The sequence below is a fragment of the Narcine bancroftii genome, chromosome 6, assembly GCF_036971445.1.
Source record: "Narcine bancroftii isolate sNarBan1 chromosome 6, sNarBan1.hap1, whole genome shotgun sequence".
Lineage (NCBI taxonomy): Eukaryota > Metazoa > Chordata > Chondrichthyes > Torpediniformes > Narcinidae > Narcine > Narcine bancroftii.
Window position 1 is genome coordinate 225,090,262 of NC_091474.1, and position 13,951 is coordinate 225,104,212.

Below are 13,951 nucleotides of genomic sequence, written 5' to 3' on the forward strand. Positions count from 1 at the left end.
ACTGCTCAATAATAAAACCTAAAATTTGGTAAGGCTAAAACTTCATTTTTTAAAAAAAGTTTTTGTAAATGGACTTTATTTAGGCAAGGATGTTAATTCTTCCATATATAAGAAGATAAGATTGAGTCAAGGTTGTCAAAATAACACTTAGTGTTATGGGCCCAGAGGACCCCAAAACCCAGCAGCAATAGAAATTCACCAAGAGAAATGGTTACTTAAACAAAAGTAGTTTTTAATTTTCTTTAAACATAAAAACAAGACCAAACTTTAACTTAACCTAACTTAATCCCCTTCTAATTCTAAGTGCACATGTATGTAATGTGTATAAGTTCAGAAAAGTTATTTGATTCACAGTCCAATCTCACTTCTCACTCCTCCAAGTTCACTGGTATCAGGCATTTCTTATACTGTGCACAGAATTTAACATTTATGAATTTTAACCAAGCTCTGGTGCTTAAATGTAATTGGTTACCACTTAAGAAGGATATGGTTGGTTTCAGAGAGAGATTTATTGTTCATTGGACACACACACAAACTGATTTCCTCCGATCAGCCACTTCAGTGTCTTGCCGAAGAAACTTGCCCCATCAGGGTTTTCCAAATGATAACCTCTTCTTCTGCAGGTCACCACAGAGTTCCTTTTTATTTCAGGTGCAACATTCTAGCCAGTCATTTCCTCTTGGATAGACCATAGGGTTTTAAACAAACTGCTAGCTTGACATGCTGCAGAAACTAATTCTCTCTCTCTCTCTCTCTCTTAGAGAAAGCCTGTTTCTTTCTCTCTCTCTCTCTCTCTCTCTCTCTCTCTCTCTCTCTCTCTCTCCCCTTGCAAAACCACATGATCTTCTTAGAACAGCAAACTACATTCAGACAGTTTGTGGCACTGGACCCAATCTTCTGATCCTGTTCATCCGTTGCTTTCAAAACAAATAATCTATCATTCCACAGCATGTCTAATTAACACCTACTTGTGAAGTCTCTATAGGCATTCTTCAAAGTTTTTGCAAAGGTCTCAGAGCCTGAACTGTCTGGCTTGAGCAGAGCTCTGGCATTTTAAATGAGATCTGTTTTGTGAAGTGTTTGTGTTCCACACTACTCCCACAATCTATCTCCTTCAAAAACATATCTATATAGAATATAAAATGTGATATAATCTGTCATATTAGGAATAAAAACAGGCAAAGCCTGAAAAAGGTATAAAAACTTGGTTAATATTTTCATTTTTATAGAGTTGATTCAACCAACCAGTGGTAAAGAAAGGGGTGATCAATTTGATAGTGCAATTTTAAATTTAGGAAAAATTTGGACAGGTACATGGATGGGAAAGGTATGGAGGGCTATGGACTAAGCAGAAAAATGGTTTTGCATAGTCCAGGAGTCCTGCAGGGGCTTGTTTCTGTGCTGTAATATTCCATGGTTCAACAGTTGGAATGGTAATGAGAATGCTGTAGCAAGAACAAAACAGTCTTCTGGAGGAACATGGATTGAGCAGTGTCAGTGGGAGGAAAAGAGTCTTGATGAAAGGTTCCGATCCAAAATGATCATTCTTTTTTTGAATATTTTATTTTTGTTTTATCAACAAACAATACCAAATTATCATCACGGATAAGTAATTAAATGTGAATCATTAATGATGTTCCAAATATAACCCCTATACTCCCTCCTCTAAGCAAGATCCCTAATGAAGAAGAAAAATGGTGAAAAAGAAAAAAGTAAAAGAGAAGGAAACAGGAGAAAGAAAGAAAAAAGAGAAAAGAAAAAGAGAAGGAGCTATCTAGATCTGAAGTCCAATTCAACCAAGAAGAGGCCCAATTATTTTTATCTAAATTGCAATAAAAGGAAGAAAAATAAATAGACTAACTATCTTATTTATTTAGTATTCAACCCTACATTTTGTAAGTAAGGTTCCCATACGTGCAAAAACATGTATTTATTCCTTAAGTTGTCAGTGATTTTCTCTAGGGAAACACTTTTATTTTCAATATTCCAACAGGCTATTTCCAAGAGGGAATCAGACTTCCAGGTAACTGCAGCACATTTTCTGGCCACTGCTAATGCAGTTTTAAGAAACTCTAATTGATATTTGGGCAGCCTCATTCTAGGTCTTGTGTCTGTAATATTTCCTGAAAGAAACAATTTTGGACTTGGAGACAATTCTTTCCCAATAAAAACAATCGTTCTTTATCTTCCACTGATGATTTTTGACCTGTTAATTTCTTCTAGCAGATTTCTTTTTGCACCATATTTTAGTCAATTATGTGTCCAGTGAGAATGCTGTGTTTTTTTTTCATTCTCATTTATAGCATTAATTCAGTTATAATGCCTTGACTGGTTCACAAGAGGACTGATAATTTTGACAAGGCTTTGATATCATGCCTGTGGAAATGCACAATTGCGACAGAGACAACTTGAGGCGAGTGAGGGAGAGGACAGAAAATGGGGTCCATTATTTTTTCAGCTCCCCATTTTAAAATGGTTCATAACGTACCAGGGTGTAGATTAATGGGATGTGATTTGGGCAGCACGGACTCGTAGGGCTGAATTGGCCTCTTACACTGCTGTATGTCTAATTTTAAAAAAATTCAAACTGTTGTACCCTGTAATTTTCAGTTATTACTTATTTGTACATATTCTAATATTTTCCTTCTGTTTCTTATAGCTGATGGCTAGGCATGGAGTGGATAACTTGCAGGTGGCTTTGGCTTGTCAAATTGTACAGAAGAATTCATTGATTGTTGCAATGCAACCATCTCTGTTTGGCTCTGTGGAGAAAACTGCCCAGTCCATGGATTTGAAGGTAGGGAAATCCCTTGTGTGTCCAATCTTCCCTGAACCTTGCCCTATCAATCAACCCTTCTGTACCCCTTTATTTGATATCCTTCCTAAAGCTGGGTGACTAGAACTACTCTGTGCAGTCTCACCAACCCCTTGTACAATTGAATCATGAGTTCCCAAATTCTATACTCTATACCCTGCCTAATGAAGACCAGTGTGCTAAACGCCTTCTTCACTACCTACTCATCCCTTTCCCTTCTCCCCCACCTTCCACATTTGGCTGATCTTTGGCATCCCTGATGAAGGGTGATGTGCCTTATGCCTTGCACAGAACTCTTGAAGTAAAACAAAAAAGTCTGTAGACAGAGTGGTTGAAGTAAAAGCACAATAGTGGAGAAGTGCAGCTGGTCAAACAGTGTACTTCATTTAGCAAAGATAAAGATACATAACCAACATTTCAGGCTTGAGCCCTTCATCAAAGTATGATTCACAGTCTTGATTCAGGCACACAGCCAGCAAGCTTTCCCAACTCATCCAAACCCTTGTTTCTGATGTGTGATCTCTGAATTTATTGTTATATATGTAACTACAATGTACATATGTCTGAAATTCTTACCTGCTGTAGTCAAACAGGTAGATAAGGTACTATGAAAGTAAACATTACCCCAGCATGGAAAGGGATAATAAATATAAAAGATAGATTGAGAAATGTTCACAGTTACAGTTGGTGCAAGGAAAAAATAGAGCAGACAGATGTTTTTGGTTGTCCTGGAGTAGTTTATGGTTAAAGCAGTAAGAGTAGATTCAAAATTCTGATAGCCCATTGGATAAAAACTGTTCTTGAACCCAGTGATGCTGGTTTAAGGTTTCAGCATCTTGTGCGCTAAGGTAGCAGTAAGAAGAGGTTGTTTCAAAGAAGATGGGGTCCTTAATGATGTTGATCGACTTCTTGAGGCAGGACCTCACCTAGATGTCTTCAATAAATGGGAGGTCAGAGGTTCCCGCCAGCTTTAAAAGGGCATTAGTCATCCTGGTGCCCTCAAACAGCAGAGTAAGCTGGCCTTACTCAGTAGCACTAACATCTAGTGTGGTGAAATGCTTTGAGAAGCTGTTCATGGCCAGAATTAAAACGTACCCAAGTAAAGGACCGGACCCACTGCATTTTACCTATCATCATAATTGCTGCACATCAGACGCAACATCACTGACTCTCCACTCAGCTCTGGATCACTACGAAAAGAGCAACCCATAGATATGGTTTCCCTTCATTGACTACAGCTCAACCTTCCACATCATTATTTCCTCAGTACTGCTCAATAAGCTTCAAACCCTGGGCTTCTGCACCCCACTCTGCAACTGGATCCTCGACTTCATCATTGGACGAATTGGAAACAAATGTCTCCTCTTCACTGACAATGATGATTGCTAAGCCCACTGCTCTACTCACTACATTGATGTGACTGTGTAGCCAGGCACAATTTCAATGCTATTGACAAATTTGCCGATGACACCACGGTTGTTGGCTGAAACACAAATGGCAATGAGGAAGCGAATGGGAGGGAGATAGATCAGCTTGTTGAGTGGTGTCACAAGAACCTTTCACTCAGTGTTAGCAAAACCAAGAAGATGATTGTGGACTTCTGGAGGAAATCAGGAGAACACAAACCAGTCCTCTTCGATGGCTCAATATTGGAGGGGATCAATGATGATTTCTGAGGATCTGTCCTGGAGCCTGCATGCCGATGCAATCATGAAGAAGGCTTGCCAGCGGCTATACTTTGTGAGGCGCTTGAGGTGATTCAGTACATCACTGCAGTCCCTTATAAACTTCTGCAGGTATACTGTGGAGAGCATTCTGGCTGGCTGCATCAGAGGTGCCAATGCTCAGGACTGGAAAAACTCTCCAGAGAGCTGTTAACTCTGCCTGTGACATCACGGCACCAGACTTCACTCCATCAAGGACATGTACATGAGGCAGCATCTTAAAAAAGCAGCCCCTGTCCTCAGACCCCACCACCCACCACCCAGACCATGACCTCTTCATTCGGCTCCATTGGGGAAAAAGGTACAGGAGCCTAAAGAGGAGCACTCAGTGGCACAAGGACAGCTTCTTCCCTGCTCCCATCAGATTCCTGAATGATCAATGAACCAAAGACACTGCCTCATTTTGACTTTTCGTGCACTATTTTTATTTATTTATTTTTGTAAGGTTGTTTATATAAATGTTTGCACTGTAATGCTGCTTCAGAACAACAAATTTCATGACATGTTCATGACAATAAATCCTGATTCTGATTCCATGATGGACTTGCCTATGTTTGCTACTTTCTGCACCCTTCTGTATTCCTGGGATTAAAATGACCAAACCTGGCTATGATGCTTTCCATAGGGCACCTGCAGGTATTGACAACATGCCAAATCTAAGAAAGTAGAGGTGTGGTGTGCCTCCTTCATAGTTTCATCAGTGCTGACTCCAGGAGAGGTCCTCCGATATGTGGACTCGTAGGAACTTAAAGGTACTAACCTTCTTCATCGCTGACCCATCAAAGAAGACAGGGTGTGTGGTCCCTTGGCCTCCCCTTCCTAACAATAAGCTCCTTGGTCTTGGTGACATTGAGAGCATTCTCGGGTCATCCCTTTTGCCTACACGTGGTCTGTATCCCTCCAAGCCCTTCTTATCCACAAGTTTGTCCAAATGCCTTTTGAATGTAATTATTGTGCCTGCTTATACAATTCTCCCTGAAAACTCATTCCAGTTACAGACCATCCTCTGAGTGAAAGATCTCAGATCCCTCCTAAATCTTTCCTTTCTCATCTTAAACCTATGCCCTCAAGTTCTAGAATTATCTAATTATCTACCTTGGAAAAAAGGCTGTGATTATTAACTTTATCCACCCCCCTCGTGATTTTGTAAACCTCTATAAGATTACTTCTTGGACTCCTCTGCTGTAAGGGAATAAAGATGCGTCCTATTCAACCTTGCCCTATCAATCAACCCCTCTGTACCCCTTCCAATTATTTGATATCCTTCCTAAAGCTGGGTGACTAGAACTACTCTGTGCAGTCTCACCAACCCCTTGTACAATTGAATCATGAGTTCCCAAATTCTATACTCTATACCCTGCCCAATGAAGACCAGTGTGCTAAACGCCTTCTTCACTACCTACACATCCCTTTCCCTTCTCCCCCACCTTCCACATTTGGCTGATCTTTGGCATCCCTGATGAAGGGCTTAGGCTTGAAATGTCAACTACCTCTTGCTCTTGCATAGATGATACATAACCTGCTAAGTTTCTACAGTACTTTTGTGCATTCTTCAGCATCTGCAGACTACTAGTTTAATCACCACCACCTCCAGCTGAGTTGCCACTTTCAAGGAATTCTGCACTTGTACCCAAGGTGCTCTGCACTTGTACCCAAGGTGCTCTGCACTTGTACCCAAGGTGCTCTGCACTTGTACCCAAGGTGCTCTGCACTTGTACCCAAGGTGCTCTGCACTTGTACCCAAGGTGCTCTGCACTTGTACCCAAGGTGCTCTGCACTTGTACCCAAGGTGCTCTGCACTTGTACCCAAGGTGCTCTGCACTTGTACCCAAGGTGCTCTGCACTTGTACCCAAGGTGCTCTGCACTTGTACCCAAGGTGCTCTGCACTTGTACCCAAGGTGCTCTGCACTTGTACCCAAGGTGCTCTGCACTTGTACCCAAGGTGCTCTGCACTTGTACCCAAGGTGCTCTGCACTTGTACCCAAGGTGCTCTGCACTTGTACCCAAGGTGCTCTGCACTTGTACCCAAGGTGCTCTGCACTTGTACCCAAGGTGCTCTGCACTTGTACCCAAGGTACAAGTCTCTCTCTGTTCCACAACTCATTCCAGGGACTTTTAATCCTGCCTTGGTTTAACTTACCATAGTGCAGCACTTGACTGATGTCAGAGTTAAATTCTATTTGCCTCACCTACCCAACTGATCTAGATCTTGTTGTAAATGTAAATATACTTACTCACTGTCCACTCACCAGCAATTTTGGTGTCATCCCAGAATTTACTAATCAAGTTATCGACATTGCCAATCAAATCATCAGTTTAGTTGACAAACAGCAGTGGACCCAATACTGACCCCAGTGGCACACCACTGGACAGAGGCCCCTAATCAGAAAAAAAACATTTTTTCACTAATCCTCTTTGCCTAATTTCACCATGTTGATTTGAATCCAGGAGGCCAGCTCACCTTGCATTCCATATGATTTAACGTTCCAGACAAACCTGAAATACAGGGCCTTTTCAAAGGCCTTGTTGAAATCTATGTATACAATGTACACAACCCTGTCCTTATCAACCCTCTTGATCACCTCTTCAAAAATTCATGCGATGACATCTCCCATGCAGAGTTCATACTGACTACCTCCAATTGATTCCTGACAATTCAAATGTCAGTAGATCCTGTCCCTCAGAATCCTGTCCAGTAATTTTCCAATCACTGATATCAAGCTTACTACTTGGCTTCTCGCTAGGCAACCTTTCACTGTTAAAGTACCTGTAGAATTTGTGGGATTCTCCTTTATCCTGCCCATTAGTTCTATCTCATATCCTCATTTTGCCCACCTGATTTCCCTCTAAAGTGTATTCCTTCACTTCCTGTACTCATCAAGGGATCCGCTTGATCCAGACTTCTTAAATCTGACAAGAGCCTCAACATCCTTCATTAACAAGGGTCTTTTAAACTTAATGTGATGATGTAATGAGGAGGGACTGACTGACTGCTTGCTATTGGCAATGGCTGAAGAGATACTCCATCCTACTGGTATAACAGATGGAGAACCTTTCCCACTGGCCAGTTTAGAGGTGGCTTTTTGTTTGTTAATAAAACCCCAGTATTGGATGATACTTGACTAGTCTTTGTCTATGGCATATCACTTACCAGCCTTGCCCTTCACCTCAACAGAACCTGAACTCCTACTAATTCACATTTAAAGACATCCCACTTTCCACCTATCCTCTTACTTGCAAACATCCTCGGCCAATCAACTTCTGCAAGTCCCTGCCTGATTCCTCAAACATAAGCCTTGCTTCAATTTAGGTCTAATTTGCAGACCACTTCCCATCTTTTTCCATAACTATTTAAAAACTAATGGATTTACAATCACTGAAGCCAAAGTTCTCCCCCACTCTCACTTCAGTCACTTGCCCTACCTTGCTCCCCAAGAGGAGGCCCAGTATTGTGCCATCTCTAGTAAATTCCTCAATTGAGGAAACTCTCTTGGACTCAAATTCCATCTTGTCAAGTCCTTTGTACTGTGGGTGCCATAGTCAATATTCAAGAAGTTAAAATCTCCTAGTAATACCACCATATTATTTTACAGCTATTTGCAAATTCCATACACATCTGCTGTTCCAATTCCTGTAGCCTGTTTAGGAGAGGTAATCATTCCATTCATGTTTCTGAATTGTTCACATATAACTTCTCTTGATGGTTTTGAAAGAATATCCTTTCTAAGCAATGTTGTTATTTTCTTTTCATCAAAAATCCAACTACCCCGCCCCCTCCCCTTTACCTGCCTCTCTATCTTGTATTCTGGAACAATCTTACTCTCTTTCTCAGTCATATTTCTGATCTATCCCAGTCTCCCTAGCCAATCCATGCCTTGAGTTTGTCTGCCTTAACTGTTAGGCATCTTGCATTGAAACAAATGCAATTAAAACCATCCGCCTTCCCTCACTTTGCCATACTCCTGATGATCCTGTCCACTACAGTTGCTGTCTTTGAGTACAGTATTATCCCCAAACTTTTCATCTGCTTCATCTCTGCTTTGTGCCCCAAGAGCTAATATTGTGGTTTATCTATGGTTTCTGGTAAGGATACAGCTGGATAGACTGAGTAGGAACATGAACACAAACATCCATGCATTTCCTGATAAAGTCAGTAATGATTCTGCCATATTCGTTCAACTGACATTAGTGGTAGGTAAATTATTCAAAGGTGTTGAGATCAGATTTACAAATATTTGGATAGTCAGGGACTGATTAGGGATAGTGAACATGGCTTTGTGCGTGGTACATCATTTTAAAGAAGGAAAGGCTGTTGATGTTGTCTACATGGACTTTAGTAAAGCCTTTTTCAAGGACCCACATGGTAGGTTAGGACATTCAGTCACTAGGTATTCATGGTGAGGTAGAAAAACTTGATTTGACATTGGCTTTATGGGAGAAGCCAGAGGGTGATATTGGATAATTGCCTCTCTGACTGGAGGCATGTAACTAGTGCTAAGCCTCAAGGATCGGTGCTGGCTATTTGTCATATATATAAAAAGATTGGAGTGTTGGAGTTGTAATGGGCGGTGAGGAATGTTTTCAAAAGTTTTGGAGGGATCTGGATTAACTGGAGAAGTGGGCTGCAAAATTCAGACGTGTGAGGTGTTGCATTTTGGAAGGATGTACACTGTAAACAGTAGGACACAGAGGAATGTGGTAGAAGAGAGGTATCTAGAAATACAGATACATAATCCCTTGAAAGTGATGCCATAGGTAAATAGGGTTGTAAATAGAGTTTTTGGCACCTTGGCCTTCATAAATCAAAGTATTGAGCATAGGAGTTGGGATTCTATATTAAAGTTGTATAAGCCGTTACTGAGGCCAAATTTCGAGTGCGTAATTTTAATCATCTAACTACAGGTAAATATCAATTAAAATTGAAAGAGTGCAGAGATTTTCTAGGATGTTGCTGGGACTTGAGGAGCTGAGTTATTAGGAAAGGTTAAACAGGTTAGGACTTTATTCCCTCAAGTTTTACATGATAGAGGAATTAGGGGATATGGGGAGAAGGCAGGTAGGTGGAGTTAGGTCATAAATTAGATCAGCCATGATCATATTGAATGGCGGAGCAGGCTCGATGGGCCATTTTTGGCCTACTCCTGTTCCTACTTCCTATGTTCCTATGTGTAGAAGAGCAAGGGGAGGTTTGATACAGGTATTTCTACCTGTATGTGACATTACAGGTATATCAGAAACGGGATGCCCTGTTAGACATTACTGGGGAGGCAGGTTGATGGTGTGAAACCCAAATGGTCATGGAAATGTTTAACAGGGTAAAGTCAAATCTATACTTATTGGGCAATGTTGGAGGAGGGTTCTTTGTCCTTTTTAGCTGCACTTAGTTAGCATTGATGCTTATTTTTGTTTGATCATATCTTTCAGGACAGAATGTTAAGTTACAGGAGCCAGGACAACCTCAACAGTATAAGCCATGCCAGCATGGCCAGAGAATCAGAAAGCCAACAGTTTGTACTCTCACTCGGAACTGTCCGCACCCTTGCAAGTCGAAAGCAATGGTTTGCTACCAGAAAAAGGTATAATTGCATTGGAATCAGTAATATAGAAAGTTGAGGAGTGGATAATAATCCAATAAAGGATGACAGTGAGTGAATTCAATTATTTATAGTCTCCTGTACAGAGATAAATGAAAAATCTTTGTTTAATACACTATATATATGTGCAATCACTGGTGGATTAACCACCTTAAGCCTTGGGGCCTGGAATGAAGGGGGCCTGGCAGGAGTGGGAACGTCGGGCTTTACAATTCTTTCGACCTCAAAAATTCATTTGACCCCACCCCGGCGTTTATAGACCCGCTTTTGACACCCTGGCATTTTATGACCCCTTGCATAGTCCTATTGTCCCACAGGGATCGATAGTGACCACTTTGTTATTTATCGTAACTTAATGGTACTTTATTCAATGAAGGGTGGAACAGGGAAACAAGGTCAAGGGGAGCCTTACTGAAGGTCAGCCTAGCTGCTCGGCTGAGATGCCAGATGAGACTCATCTAGAGTCAGTAGAGATCCACTCACTTGGCACTTGGTTCCTGAAGTTCCTCTGGTTTAAAAAAAAATATTGACGCCAACCTTGAGTTCACTTCCTTGCTCGAACTAATGTGGTGGTTTGGCTAGGAATAGTGTTTGCACTGAGAAGCCGACAACAAAGAAAAGAGAAATGAATGCTCTGAAACCTCATTCTCTCTTCTGAGAAGGGGAATCAACCACTGGCTGAAACAACTGGGATGAGGTCCAAATTATTTGAGTGTAATGTTTTTGTGTTGAGATGGATGACAATAAACCTTGTTTTATTACACCATTGTTATGAGTGGTGTAAGGTAAAACATCATGAGATGGGAATGTGTAGGGAGTTACCCTGTACAGGGCAGTAACAAGAAGGGGAGGTGTCCTTGTACTCCTGTTAGGTAAAACATCATGAGATGGGAATGTGCAGGGCTGTAACAAGATGTGAATGCATCCTTGTACTTACAAGATAAGAGAGACATTGATGGATTGAGAGGCAGGAAGCTAGCAGGGAAAGGATAGCAACAGTTTTAGTCATTGGACAAGTAATGATATGATGATGTTCTAAGCATGTATCCAAGGGTATAAAAAATCACCATTTTGCTGATAACGGCAGAATGCATTCTCCGACTAACCTGGTTGGTCGCAAGTGTTACAATCCGGTAATAAAGAACAAAGAACCCTGATTTCGACTCAGCCTGGTGTTTGTCTCACTCATTCATGAACAAAGCAGACCTAACAGTGGTAAGAATGGGAAAACGAGATGCTCTCCTGCCATTCACTTTAAACATAGGCAGACAAATTGAACAGCTGGTTAATTGAAAATTCATTTGGTAGAAAGTGGGATAATTCCTTAATCAATGTAGTCACTAAAATTGAGCAGAATATGATTGAAGGGTCCTTCAACCTGACTAGGACAAAATACTGACCATTTACTTAATAAAAAGGCATCCTTGTGGATTAATGGAGATTATTTTGTGGATTAGTCAAAATCCTTGTGTGCTTCAGCTCTGATACTTGTGTATGTAGTATGGACATCCATAAAAGAAAGAATAATTTGTCGAAGCATTGTATTTCTAAAGAGACATTAAATTAATGCCCTAATTAATCAGGTGTTTTAAAAGATCAACTATCTCAGCAACCTGGCCAAGGTTACTCCCTCACAACTATAAACAAAAGCAATGTTCTGACCTTTTATCCCACTTGCTTTAGAGGGTTTGCAGTTCACAAACTAACTACAGCAGTTTCCTCAACAACAATAGCCATGAACATCAGAACAAAATGAATTCACAAGATATGAGTCCTTAGTATGTATTGAGACAGCAGCAAAAAATGTTATTACACAGTGGTTGATATTTATAGGTAGCCTTTTGGCAATGTTGGTTTTGCTCTTTTTTAAAAAAAAAAATGTCTTGAATATAATGAAACATCAACATTTAATCTACCAGTACTCCAACTTGCAAATCTTTGGAATGTGGGAGGAAACTGGTACACCTGGAGGAAACACACATCACCACACAGACAGCACCTGAGTTCATGTTTGAACCTGGGCATTTTGGACTAGTTTTTTTAAATGTTTGTATCAGAGCCAGCCTGCCTGCTGTAAAGTTGTCTCAGTTTTTTCTGTCCACAAACACTGATCTGCTGGGAATTTCCAGCATTCTCCTTTTTGATCTCAGTCCTTGTCAGCACCTTACAGCACTTGGATGTCCCTTTGCTCATTTACCGCTTCTGACTTCATTAATCTATCAACCAGATGGTTTTGCAGATAGTCGAATATCCTGGACAATCTCGGCCGCCCAGTCTTTATCGGAAATCGACCCTTTGTCCTATCCATCCCTCACCCAACCTCTGCAACAAAACGAACTTGAATTCTCAATTTTCTGGATCCTGATGAAGAGTTTTCATTCGGAAACACAAACTCAATTTCTTTTCTACAGATGCTACCTGACCTGCTGAGGCTTTGCTTTTATGTTGGTCTAACATTCTCTGAGGTACTTATGGAATTTTTATAATTTTTTAAATTCTCTTTTCTTTTACTTTTATGCAATTTTACTCTCTCATTATACTTTTATTATTTCCATCCTCCCCATGCTGAACTGACCAGGGCCTTGTTGTTATACTTCGTGTGGCATTTTTCTCAAGGTTGACTTTTAGTGCGTTGCTTTTCCAGGTCTCCAGAGACATTTATTTCAATCCAGCTGGAGAAGATTGTCCCCAGGGATCAAATGCTGAATGAGTTCCTTCAGAAGAAGAGTGCTGCAGGGTTGACCATGAAAAACACTGCAAGTACTGTATTGATGCTTAATGTAGGCTGAACCAGAGCAAGGAAATGAGAGCCCCCCAGAGTCAGCGAGTGTCTGTAGATTCCCCTCCAGCTCTTCCGCAGCCCCCGCAGCCACACAGAGTCGGTCCAAATAATTGACAACTGGACACCAGATCCGAACCTCCGACACGGTCAGGAACCCTTCAGCGCCCCTGGCACGTCCTCACATCTCGGTTCCAATACCTGGTACCCCGCCAGCCAGTTCAGGCCAGTCTCCAGCAGTCCACAGCCTGGTGTGAGTCTGTCTCCAGCAAAGAAGAGCTATAAAGAGCATTTCTATGTGAAGAGATAGAAACTGCTTGCAAGAAAACAATGCTTATAAACTGTACATAACTTGATGCCACTTGAGTCTGGCTGAGCTGTTGTCTTTCTTGTCATTTCAGTCATCTCCATGGCTCATTTTCTCCAGGTCCAAGTGTCTAACTCCTGCAGGTTTTATTGCCAGGTGATCTGATAGTGGCCTCACATTCAAATACCTCTGTTGACATTGTACCATGCTGTTAAAAAGATGTATGAATTCAGTGATGAGATTGTTTTTGCATAAACCCTATAACAGTAGCAACCCTTCAAGATCAGCAGAATCCCTTGAGGCAGATAATTATTGTCTACCAAAGCAGGTGCATCCCTGCCAATACTTATTGCCCAATAAGTATAGATTTGACTTTACCCTGTTAACCTTCTTGGATGAGATATCAGTAGGTGACCATCGAAATCACATGCATGAGCAAAAGATGCACCAAGTGTAGGATCAGGAGCAAATCTGGGTTTGCCACCATGATAACTGAATAAAAATATGTGAGCAATGATGTAGAGAGACAACCCCTGCCCCAAAGCCAACTGGACTTCCCTTGTCAGCCGATCATAGTAATGGCACAGGAGTAATGAGTGATAGTAAAATAACTGAGAAACCTAGAAGAGAGACTAACGAGCAGAACAGCATACACAGTTAATGATGATATGGGGGAGCATACTGCTTAAATACTGGAGACGGAAAATGATGGAAACATTCAGCAGATCAGC

General features: G+C 41.1%; 1 protein-coding gene across 3 annotated transcripts in view; it reads left to right on the forward strand.

The window, feature by feature from the left end:
* The window catches only part of LOC138737079 (coiled-coil domain-containing protein 162), a 145,701-nt gene that overhangs the window by 17,716 nt on the left and 114,034 nt on the right, over positions 1-13,951 (forward strand). For all 3 annotated transcript variants that reach the window (XR_011340757.1, XM_069887548.1, XM_069887549.1), the window contains exons 5-7: positions 2,660-2,797; positions 9,965-10,116; positions 12,779-12,890. Coding sequence is in view for 2 of the 3 variants with exons in the window: in XM_069887548.1 (XP_069743649.1) it covers positions 2,660-2,797; positions 9,965-10,116; positions 12,779-12,890 (402 nt within the window). In the remaining variant the exon portion in view is untranslated. The remainder of the gene's footprint in view (positions 1-2,659; positions 2,798-9,964; positions 10,117-12,778; positions 12,891-13,951) is intronic.